This window comes from Nuphar pumila, chromosome 4 (assembly GCF_984573655.1).
Source record: "Nuphar pumila chromosome 4, dmNupPumi1.hap1.1, whole genome shotgun sequence".
Taxonomy (NCBI): Eukaryota; Viridiplantae; Streptophyta; class Magnoliopsida; order Nymphaeales; family Nymphaeaceae; genus Nuphar; species Nuphar pumila.
Window position 1 is genome coordinate 132,184,562 of NC_143252.1, and position 12,339 is coordinate 132,196,900.

Sequence of the window (12,339 nt, forward strand, 5' to 3'; positions counted from 1 at the left end):
CTTGAAAAGCACAAGACTTTGTTTGAAGCAAGGGAAAAACTTTACGGCAAAGCGAGCACGATCGAAACATGGAAGGACGTGGGTTCGTAATCTTCCCACCGTTAACACGTTAGTCTCGGCTCAAGCAAATTCTCTGCCAAACGCATCTGTATTAATTCTCATTGGTTAATAAAAATCAAAATCACGGGCACCTGTCAAACCCTTCTACGCCTAGGCCGAGCGTGTAAAGCGTAGGTTGAACCACGTTAGTCTGTCCGAGAGTCGAGAGTCGAGAGATTTAACCCTTCGTTTTAGGGAAAAGCCAAGACAGGTCAAATCGACAGTCTGGGTAACCACTATTTCCCTACACGTGTAAGTCTATCACGCCCAAAAAGCTAGGGAAACGGGGGACTTTATGCATACATTTTTCCCAATATAAAAATATTGCTCGGTTTTACTTTTCCCCTCCTCGAAATTTAATAACCGGTCAAAGAAAAAATATCCCTCCGAATGAGAAAAGGAATTCCCCCGAAGGGACGTACGTCGGAAGGGGGAAAAGGTGGTTGTTTCTGAAACGAATCAGCCAGTATTCAGGAGAGCACGTGATCCGTCAAATCACTTTAAGAAAGTGATTTGACATCTTCACCGTCCATTGCTTCATCCCAAGAGTTCAGATCGCCTGATCTGCTCTCGGTATCCCACCCATGGCCTTGGTCCCATCCTTTGTATAAATACCCACCTCGCTCCTCACCCTCTCAAACACAACCAGGTTCGTCCTTACTGATCTAATCATCTCTCCTCCATTTTATTCCGGTTCTCACCGGAAAACCGCTATTTGAAAACCATGGTTTTGTCCCAAACCTCTTCGGAGTCGGACGACTCCGTCCACTGCACCTTCGCTTCACGATATGTCCGAACATCGTTGCCGAGGTCTCTCTCTCTCTCTCTCTCTGTGGAATTGTTGTGTAATGGAAATCGAGAGAAGTGAATGCTCAGAGAGGTTCTGAAACTTTCTGTGTTGTTGGTTGTTTGGATCAGGTTCAGGATGCGGGAGAACTCGATACCGAAGGAGGCGGCGTACCAGATCATAAACGACGAGCTGATGCTGGACGGTAACCCTCGGCTGAACCTGGCGTCCTTCGTGACCACTTGGATGGAACCCGAGTGCGACAAGCTCATCATGGCCTCCATCAACAAGAACTACGTGGACATGGACGAGTACCCCGTCACCACCGAGCTCCAGGTTTAACTTCCTTCTTCGATGCCTTTCCTTACCTATCTCCCAACCATCCATGGCAAATTAAAACACCATCTTCTCGTAAGATTCAGGACGTGACACACGGCAATGTCCCCGGAAAATTGTGAAGGCTAGCCAACGGTAGGTTTTGAGTTAAGGAGCTGCTGACGATTCGGACGCAGGTCGGCCAGAGATTCCCGATTGTTGATGGCCGACTTACTCCGGTTTGGTATGCCTGCAACCCTGCTCATTATTTTTTAGCTTCAAATAAAATGAATCCAAGCTCAAGCAACACCAAGCTTGCTTCGCTTGGTTATGCTTTATTAAACTTGTTCTAGATAAATAAATAAGTACACATATACCCATAAAAAGAATATTCTCTTTTAATTTCAAAATAAATGTGATAGTTGAAGAGTTTTATCACTTGATATCATCTTCTGTTTTCACTTAATTCTGAAAACCTCTCCTCTCTCATATAGTTTCTCCCTCTAAAGTTGTGCCATGGTCTCATCTTAGAGAGAGAGAGAGAGAGAGAGAGAGAGAGGGGGGGGGGGGGCGCATGGCATGGGTAATATCTTTGCTTTCTTCCTATTTGTTGTTTAACGTGACATGGCGCACTCTCTTCTATATGGATCTTGTTTTGTTTTTGAACTGTTTAATCTTTAAAATGAAGACTAATCATCAACCCATTTGAAGCCAATAAAGTCGGCAAGCTCACGAACAAGGCTGACTCAATCACCAGCCTGGCTGCGTCGGCTCGAAGCACACTCGGGCTTGATCTTGATATTTTTTTACAAACCGAACCTGATCGCTTAGCTCGTTGGCTTCAGTAATTTGCCCGGAGCAATGTTAATGACAGGCTGTGCCTGTGCTGTTGTACGTATGTGCGTTAACACATGATGACAAATTATATTCACTACTATTATGTGGTACTATCTTATAAAACATACTTCTATATTATATATTTATTGCTTCCATTCCCATTGACGTGGGCCCCCTTGAGCATTTTCTGCGACCCGCACCGTTTTGGTTTGGAAATGTTCCCTTCGTGGCCCATTAGTTCGTTCTGACCCCACATCATTCAGTCGTTTGGCCATTATGGTTCCTACCAAAAGCTCACATAATTCTTTCTTTACTCTTGGCTTTATTGGATTTTCCAATCACCATATTTTGATATGATTACTCTTTTGAACGTGATAATCGATTTAGATGCGTTTTTTTTCATAAACGACGGAAAAACCACAGTTGGGATCATAGACCTAATCCCGCTGCTTACCATCGTTTTTTTATGGTGTAAACCCGTAGTGCTGCACCAAACCCCTTAGGGCTTCAAGGCTGTTGCTTGAGACTTGAGAGAGAGAGAGAGAGAGAGAGAGAGATTGGGCGGCTCAATCTTATTTCTTTTAGCTGTTAAAACGAAAAGTTTGATGGTATTGTAGAATCGGTGTGTCAACGTGATCGCTAACCTTTTCAACGCCCCGCTCGGAGAGTCGGAGGCAGCGGTCGGCGTGGGGACGGTGGGGTCATCGGAGGCCATCATGCTGGCGGGTCTGGCTTTCAAGAGGCGGTGGCAGAACAAGAGGAAGGCGGAGGGGAAGCCCTACGACAAGCCCAACATCGTGACTGGGGCCAACGTGCAGGTGTGCTGGGAGAAGTTCGCCTGCTACTTCGAGGTGGAGCTCAAGGAGGTGAAGCTGAGGGAGGGCTACTACGTGATGGATCCCCACAAGGCCGTCGAGCTGGTGGACGAGAACACCATCTGCGTCGCCGCCATCCTCGGCTCCAATCTCAACGGCGAGTTCGAAGACGTCAAGCTCTTGAACGACCTGCTCACAGAGAAGAACAAGGAGACTCGGTAAGCCAAGCCCTTTTCATATCACCTGAAATCGGTGATATGAATTTTACACTGCACACGTGTCCTTCGTTCTCCAACTTTCTGTGTTTGGTTCGTGTCAGGTGGGACACTTCCATCCATGTGGACGCCGCTAGTGGTGGTTTCATTGCTCCGTTCCTGTACCCGGACTTGGAATGGGACTTCCGTCTGCCCTTGGTCAAGAGTATCAACGTCAGCGGCCACAAGTATGGGCTCGTCTACGCCGGCATCGGTTGGGTGGTCTGGAGGAGCAAAGAGGACCTACCTGAAGAGCTTATCTTCCACATCAACTATCTGGGTGCCGACCAACCCACCTTCACCCTCAATTTCTCCAAGGGTATTGCACCATTAACTTGACTCGCTACTCGGTTTGGACATGTGCTGGGCTGGATAGTTCAGGTCGGTCTAGTCGTCTGAATATCCACAACTGATTAAATGTGGGTCGTTGTTGAATTTGCAGGCTCGAGTCAGGTGATCGCTCAGTATTACCAGCTCATTCGTCTTGGTTTTGAGGTGAGCTTATTGCAATCCCTGTTTTTTCATATTGGTTACCTGTCCGTAATGAGTTTTCCCTTTGGTCCCGAAAAAGTTCGGACTGTTTGACACGGGTTAGTACATGATGTGCAGGGGTACAAGAACGTGATGGAGAACTGCAGGGAGAACGCGATCGTGCTGAAGGAAGGGCTGGAGAGGACGGGGCGCTTCAACATCGTGTCCAAGGACAACGGCGTCCCTCTGGTAGCCTTCTCCCTCAATGACAACCGCTACCACGACGAGTTCGAGGTGTCCGACTACCTGCGTCGGTTCGGGTGGATCGTGCCCGCCTACACGATGCCGCCCGACGCGCAGAGTGTGACAGTGCTGCGCGTGGTTATCCGGGAGGACTTCAGCCGCACGCTGGCCGAGCGCCTCGTCATGGACATCGAGAAGGTGCTGCACGAGCTCGATGCTCTCCCTTCGAAGCTGCTCACCGCCAAGATCGCCATCGACTACGAGGAGAAGCGCGACAACTGCAAGGTGGTGGTGAAGAAGAAGTCGGCCATCGAGACTCAGAGGGAGATCACGGACATCTGGAAGAAGTTCGTCATGCAGAGTAAGACCAACGGCGTTTGCTAACAGTAGCCAGCCAGCAACACCCTTTCCTCCACCACTCCACGCCTTGCCTTGCCTTGTTATAGAATGATCACTCTTACGTTTTCTTTTTTTTTTTTCTCTGCACCCTCCTTTTTAAATTTTGGGGTCAACCAGTTTTATTAATCCCTCAGGTTTTCTTTCACGCATTTGATATTTATGTAATTCCTTGTTTTGCCGGCATGGTTATTGTTAGGTCATTGAATGAAAATGAAAATTAAAAGAAAGGATTATATATTGAGTTGATCATTACTTGAGGCTGTTTCTTTGAAGCTCATTACATTCTCATCTCCCAAACCCGACCTTACAAATAACAGGGTGGGTAGGTGAACTCGGTGAGATCCACCGAAAATCCATCTTCACTATTGGCCCCAAACAGAGTCTTAGGTGCATTTGTGCCAATGATGGATTAGCAGCAAGAGCATGATAGACAAAAGATCACAGACGATCCATCTATCGGTTATACAGATGTAGAATGCTCAAATCAAGGGTCTAACGAGCATGCTGATGACGACAGTAGGAAGGACAACCATACAGATAACTATGCAGATATTAAAGGCTCAAATCAAGGGCCTAATAAGATCGTCTTTAGGAAACTTAACTAGAAGACCCGAAAATCAAGGATGACATGGGTAGCAAATCAAGTGTTACAAAAAATCAAGATTAACTCCAGTAAAATCGGTGGACATCTCATTCTCTTACGTAAAAAAATCAAGTTACCTTGGTGTGTGTTCGTTTGGATGGTATTAGAGCATCTTTCTTGTAGTTTCTGATAATTTGTGTTCAGTCATGACAGTCTCCACTACCAATGGAAATACTTGTCTCTCTAAATACCCCTACCCATTCAACCTTAACGTGACCAACTTCGTCACCATCAAACTTAAATCATTTCAACTTCATATTTTTTTTTTTTTTGGAAAACTCAGTTACTTGGCCTCACTGAAAGCCAAGATATGATGGGTTTCATCAATGGAAACTATCCCGTCCCTAACCCCACATTTCTGTCACAAGATGGACAAAGTGCTGTCGTCTCCAACTCCGAATTTTTGGTGTGGAGGAAATCAGATTCATTACCCCGAGGCTGGATAACTGAGATCCTGTCCCAAGAGACCTTGGGGTTCGCGGTTGGTCTTAAAAAATCGGAGGTATGTACCGCCTTAGTTACTGTTTAGGAAAGAGAATTCCCGCTGGTTCAAAGATTTTGGTTTCTTAAAGCTGAAACTTATTGATGAATGAAGATGTTGGAACTTTGAAGAATAAATATGATGAATTGGTTGATACAGGCAAACAAGTGGTCCATCACATTATGGTTTTAGGGTTCCTTAACAACTATGCTAAAGCCATCTAGACAGTCTTATGCTGAAGTTGCCTTGTTACAAATTCATGAAATATTGTGCAGCCTTCATGCTGCTGTGGAGGGTGTTAACCATCATGTTTGTTGCCCATGTGTCAAATGTAATAAAGATAAGGGGTGTAACATCTCCTGCTGTGGAGGGTGTTAACCATCATGTTTGCCCATGTGAGTCAAATCTAATAAAGATAAGGGCTGTAACATACATGATTTTGCTTTAATTTATTTTTTAAATTATTGTTAAAATCTATTTTAAATTTTGACAAAATTTGAGAGTTTAAGTTGATTGAATGGTATTTTAGACTCAAACTAGGGTTTCATGAGAGACTCAAAGGGTTCATGCCCAGCCCAGTTGGGTGCCAGAGTTAGGGTAGTGACTTAGGGTTATTTGGATCTTCAATGGGTTAGGTTCTTATCCAAACTTGAGTTTGAATTCAATATTGTTTTGGATTTCATATTTGGATATGAATCTATAATTTGGTTTTTGAATTTGGATATATTTTTTGGTTTCTAGATCCAACCTAACTGGAGATTGGATCTGGATTGAGTTTTAAATCTTAATTGAGTTTTGGATCTTGATCAAGTTTTCTGGATCTGAATCATTTTTAAGTTTTGAACCCAAGTAGGATCCATTCCAGCTTCTAGAGACCTTATTAGGAGAGTCTTTAAAACCTAGAAGATTCTAGAGAGGTGAGGATGCTCTCCTAGTGGATGCATAATTAATTAACATAAAAATAATAGTAAATTAAATTAATTATTTATTTAATTAAGGGGTTAGTTAGTGTATTTTTGGAATAGAACTCTTAGAGAACATATTAGATAGAGTACATTGTAATTTGGATTCCAAGAAGGGGATGCCCTCCCTTGGCAGGCTTTTTTAATATATATATATATATATATATATATATATATATATATATATATATATATATATATATATATATATATAAAGATAGGTTTATCTCTTATTCTTCTTCTTTACTATTCTTTCTTCTTTCTTATTTGGAGCTTTTTCAATAGTCATTGAAGCTCTTTTAAGGTTATAAGATGGGAGATGAATGCCGATTTGCATTTGAGAACCCGATTAGGGTAGGTACATCAATCATATAAGTATAGATTTTTTCAAAAACATGAAATATGTGTGAGACGATTTTCACATATAAACCAATGATGGATCATACCTTGAAACACCTTTCTAAGATTGATTTTCAATCTAGAGAACACTTTTTTATGGATCTTTTTTAGTATGAAATAAAAAAAATGATTTTCGAAACAGAACAATTTTAGGGCTTTTTCTGTGAAAAATGATTTGGAAAAAACTTCTTTCTTGTTATTTGCTAAATCTTATTTGTTTCAACATGTTTAATATTTTAATCTTAGGTTATATTAAGAAAATATAAGTTTTATAAGTTTTAAAAATTTGTTCTATGCTTGAATTCATGTTCTTATATGCGCAAAATCATTTTAAAGGAAGGTTTTGGCAAAAACATTTTTAGAGTTTTGATGTTTTTGATAAAACATGTTGATCTGAGTGTATATGATATATTATTTCATGTTTAGAATGATTAAATATGTTATTGCATAAAGAATTCATAATTTCATAAATTTTTAGGGTTTCTTATGATTTTTACATTGATGAGGTATTTCTTAAAGGTTTTGTGATTCTTGGATGATTCATGTTATTGTTTTAAAAAGATTAGAATGAAACTGAGCAAATATGTGTTGTGTGATGATGTAAATATGTTTAGGGCATAAAAAATCATGATTGTATGGATTTTTACTTTGAATCTTGTTCTTGCTTTATGGATCTTGCATGAGTTTGAATCTTGGCTTTTCTGTTATCATTTTTTATTCTGACCTATTTTAGAAAAAAATCAATGTCATAATGAAAATGAATTCAATAAATTAAAATAAAAATACAGAAGTATTCTACACATCCAATGTTTGAATTTAAAATCTTGTTTTAGTTCGTTTCAATCAATATTGAGGCCAAAACGTCCATTGCAATAAAGCATAAGTTTTCTGCCTTGTCTGTAGGACTGTTTCAACCAACGATTTTGATGATTCTAAAGACCCAACGAAGACTGATCAAAATAAATTAGAAAACATCTGGTTGAAAGGTAACGTGTATAAAAAGATTCTATAAAAAAATTTTTGTCAAAAGATTTTTCTGTAGATCTAGAGAAATTCCTCAAACCAAGATAAATTTTGTAGTTTACAAGAACTGTCTTATATTTTACTGACAAGATTTAGTGCCAAACCTTTCTTGATTTTATTGTAATGATTTTTTCAGTTCTATTTATTGGAATATTTTTCTGAGACATGGGGGCATTTCCAATAAAATTGGGAGAGTGGAATTCAGTTCTTGTGATTTTTGGTAGGTTTTCTAAAAATATGTTAATATGGATCCGAATTTACACATTATAACATGTATAGATGCTTACATGTATTTTATATTATACAGCATGATTATGAATGCTTATCTTAAAATTTGAGTTGATATACATGCAAACTGAATGTATTTCATGTTATTCTTGATTTATAACAATTTATATGACATGCTTGTTAATGAACATTGAATATCTCAATGCATGATCAGTGTAAAGTAAATTGTTACATATGTTGTTGCTTGTTTAAGTATGATAATGAATTGCATTTGGTTGCAACCTTTATTTATGCACGTGAGCATATGACATGGTGATAATAATGTGTGATATGAGCATGTGTGTGGCTTGGTGTGAGTCTGAGTTCGGTGGAACCTTTGAGTGCCTGTGGTCCACTATAGACAAAAAATATATCCATGTACATAATCACATAATTGCCTCATAGAGGCTCGACTCACGGTGTGAGTTGTGGGATCTAGATGGGTCAAACCCGACTTGCTTATGGAATATTCAGTAGAGAGATTGAGCTTGTGAGTCAAAGTGCGTGTGCTGTGAGTACATGTAATTTAATTTATGAGCCTAATAATTAAATAACACCCGTGACCCATTCAGAATAGGTCCTTTAAACTAGGGCCCACTTTGAAGAGAGTGAAGGTACACACGATCGATTGACCATTGTTTTGTTTTGAAGAGCAGCGACATCTCCTAGTCTACTGTCTCTGACCGTAGGGGGTTCAGACCACCATGTGTCCTAGGTAGTATGTTCAAAATCTTTGTAGAGTAAGAATCAATTTTGTGCAGGACCACTGAGGGTTTCTCACGGCTATAAACTACTTCATTGGAACCTCAGTGTAAAGTTACAGATTCCTCTGTTCAATGAGGTTAATAAAATACATGGCATAATATACCCCTCATTTGATTGGTTAGATCAAAGTTAGGAACCCGAGAGTGTACCTTTGGGTAGGAGGAAAAGTGAAACATAAGAAATCAAAATAGAATCATTAAAATATTTCAGTTTGTGCATAAATTATTATTTCATTAGCGTGATGCATTATGACATGTTTATTCTATAATATGAATGCAAGCATGATTAATTTTGTAATTGTGAATTTTGCTTAATTCTGATATTGTTATGTTGCCTGAGTTAGATGTTATATGAAAATGTGCCAATATTTATTTCTATGATTGAAATATTTGTGTTCACGTGTTTGGTTATTACCTACTGAGGTTGTGAACTTATGTCTCTACTTATAATATTTCAGGTAATGAGTAGCCTGAAGGGTAATGACAGTAGGCTCGGGGTGACTCCAAGAGGGTCATAATTCTTTAAAGCTTTTGAGAGGACTTGATACTTGTTTATTTGATTTGTTAAGTCCTGTAAACTCTTATAATAGTTTTGACTAATATTTGATTTATTTTAAATTTAATTGTGGTTTGATTGAGTTATTCTAGTCTTATGCATGTGTGTTGTATCTATAACCCGCCCAAGACTTGAACCGTATTTAAAAAGAGTTTTCGCTGTATTTTTTGAAAATTGTGTAAAGGAATTTAAAAAAAAAATTCCTTAATTTTGTGGTTTAAAAAATAGGGAATTACAAGGAGGTTGTGTCAAATCGATAATAAGTTAAACCATAAAGCCATTAATTGTTGGTATAGGTTCAACCAAGCCTTTGAGGATGATGACATACCTTAATCATTGGTTGTGATGAAGATGTCAGACGCTCATGATCAGGCATGGTTCCTAGAAATATGTACTTTAGTCATGTCACTTCGGATCTTGTTAAACTCGACAATCTTTATAAATATGTTGAACCTGAAAAAATCATGGTTGACACTGAAAAAAAATTTGGATATTATTCATGTTGGCTCAACCAAACAGAAAGTTGTGGATAGTTCTCTTGTGTTGGATAACATGCTTGTTGTTCTTAAGATGAAAAAAATATGATTTCTATTAGTCAATTGATCACTGATATGCTTTATTGTGTAGAGTATCATCTAACAATTTTGTGATTAAGGGCAAGGACAACAACATGGTGGTGATGAAGGGTGATAGAATAGGTGATCTCTATGGACTTGGACCATTATCTAAAGAAGTCTTTTTTTTTCTTTTTGATTCTTGTCAGCTAAAAAGGAGGTGTAGTATTAAAGGTTTGGTCATCCTCACAAGTAGATTGTTTATTTTTTGGGTAAGAATAATATAATTGAAATAAGTTATAAGAACAATGAATTATCATAAGGGTAAAATGTGTAGATGCCCATTCTTTCTAGTTGAAGAACATTGCACCAAATTATTATATAAAGTCCATGATTTGTAAGCTCTAGCATTTATTATTTCGCTTCCTAAATTTTGTATGTTGTGGTGTTGATGAATGCTTAAGATTCTCATATCAAATTTGTTTTTAATTTTTTTGAAAATTTTCAAAATGGTGAAAAATCAATTTAAGAAAAATATAAAAAAATTTCAAACGAATAAAAGAGGAGAATTCAATATCAAGGAGCTCAAAAAGTATGTCAAAGAAAATGGGATTTGTCATAAAAAGGCATGTCTCAAAACTCCAAAGCAAAACAGAATAGACGAGAGAAAACACAGATTGATTACCGAACTCGGGTTGACTATGTATTTTCATAGCTGCATCCCAACTTTATTTTGGTTGGAAGCTTTTAGAAAAACATAAAAGTTCTAAAAATATGTTTGTTTTTGAAGAATTTTTCCTTACTCCACCTTTTCTTGTGAATAATGCTTTCTTTTATTCAAAAATCCAAAAAACAAAAAAACCTAAAATTCCAAAAAAATAAACTTTTTAAAAATTAAAAAAATTAAAATTTAAAAACCATTTTTTTTTAAAAAGATTGAAAAATCTAAAAATCATAAAAAAACTGTTTCATTAGAATTCTCAAGAAAGCCTATCCAAGTTAGAAAATCTCAAAAAAAAAAAACCTTAGGGACTCAAGCAGCCAAGACAAAAAAACGAAAAAGACATCACTGAGCTTAGGGTTGGGCGTTGGGCTAGCTTGGCCCGATAATGAATCGGGCCATTGATTAAGTCGGCTTGGTCAATGGCTTGGCCCATCAATAATGGGCTGCCCTGTTGGGAAAACCACAGCTGGGCCTATTATATAATATATTATGTCTATTATGTTGCACTACAAGAAAAATCTTAATTAGCGACGGAAATTTGCGACGGATTTTTTCCATCGCAAATTAGCGACAGATTAAACTTTCTTAGTGAATCCGTCGCTAAGTAGCGACGGATTAGCGATGAAAGTTGTTTCATCGCTAATCCGTCGCTAATTAGCGATGAATTAACGACAACAATTATTTCGTCGCTAATTCTCAATACAAGAAAAACATTTTAGCGAAAGATTTAGCGAGGGAATTTTTTCGTCGCTAATTTTCGATTTAAACCGAGCGCGAAATTTTCCCTCTCTCCCCGTTCGAAATTTAAATCGATCGCGCTCGATTTAAACCGAGCGACGTCGAAGAGAGCGTTGGAGAGCATGCACATGAGAGTGGAGGACGGCGACGCCGGAGGACAGTCGGCGATCGCTGGAGGACGTCGGCGCCGGTTCACGGAGGACGACAACGCCGATTCACGGAGGACGGCGACGCCGGAGGATGGTCGACAATCGCTGGATGATGTCGGCGCCGGTTCACGGAGGACAACAACGTCGGTTCACGGAGGACGGTGACGGCGGAGGACGGTCGGCGATCGCTGGAGGACGTCGGCGCCGGTTCACGGAGGACGATGATGCCGGTCCACGAAGGATGACGGCGACGCCGGTTCACGGAAGATGACGGTGCCAGTTCATGGAGGACGGCGACGCCGGAGAGCACCGGTTCATGGAGGACGTCGACGCCGGTTCGCGATGAGGCAGAGCGATCGTTCTGTGCATGCAATGCCTGTCGGGTGCGGTATAAGTCTGGCTTAGTGCTGCCGGAATACCGCCCGACAAGGATTAATTTATTTTATTTTTTTTTTAAAATTTAGCGACAGATTAGCGACAGATAATTTCCGTCGCTAATCTGTCGCAAATTAGCGACGGAATTAACGACAAATCATTTTTTCTGCTAATTAGCGAGCAAAAATTCGCGATGGCCTCTATCCATCGCTAATCCGTCGCTAAACAGTTTAGCGACGGCTTAGCGACGAATTAGCGATGGATAGAGGCCGTCGCTAATCCACGGTTTTCTTGTAGTGTGCCCTGTTGGGAAAACCACAGCTGGGCCTATTATATAATATATTATGTCTATTATGTTATATATATATATATATAATATTATAGTATATATAATGTATTATATATTATGTATATAATACATATATACATGGGCCAAGCTGGGCCGACCCGTGCTGGTCCCATTGCAACCCATTTTGGTCTGGTT

General features: G+C 39.4%; 1 protein-coding gene across 1 annotated transcript; it reads left to right on the top strand.

Moving 5' to 3' along the window:
- The first annotated feature begins 823 nt into the window (after positions 1 to 823).
- LOC149841102 (glutamate decarboxylase 1-like) lies at positions 824 to 4,205 on the top strand. The gene is made up of 6 exons (XM_090004663.1): positions 824 to 909; positions 1,018 to 1,222; positions 2,656 to 3,071; positions 3,173 to 3,426; positions 3,550 to 3,602; positions 3,717 to 4,205. Exons 1-6 carry the CDS (start codon positions 824 to 826, stop codon positions 4,203 to 4,205), a joined length of 1,503 nt encoding a protein of 500 aa, XP_089860789.1.
- Positions 4,206 to 12,339: the final 8,134 nt, after the last annotated feature.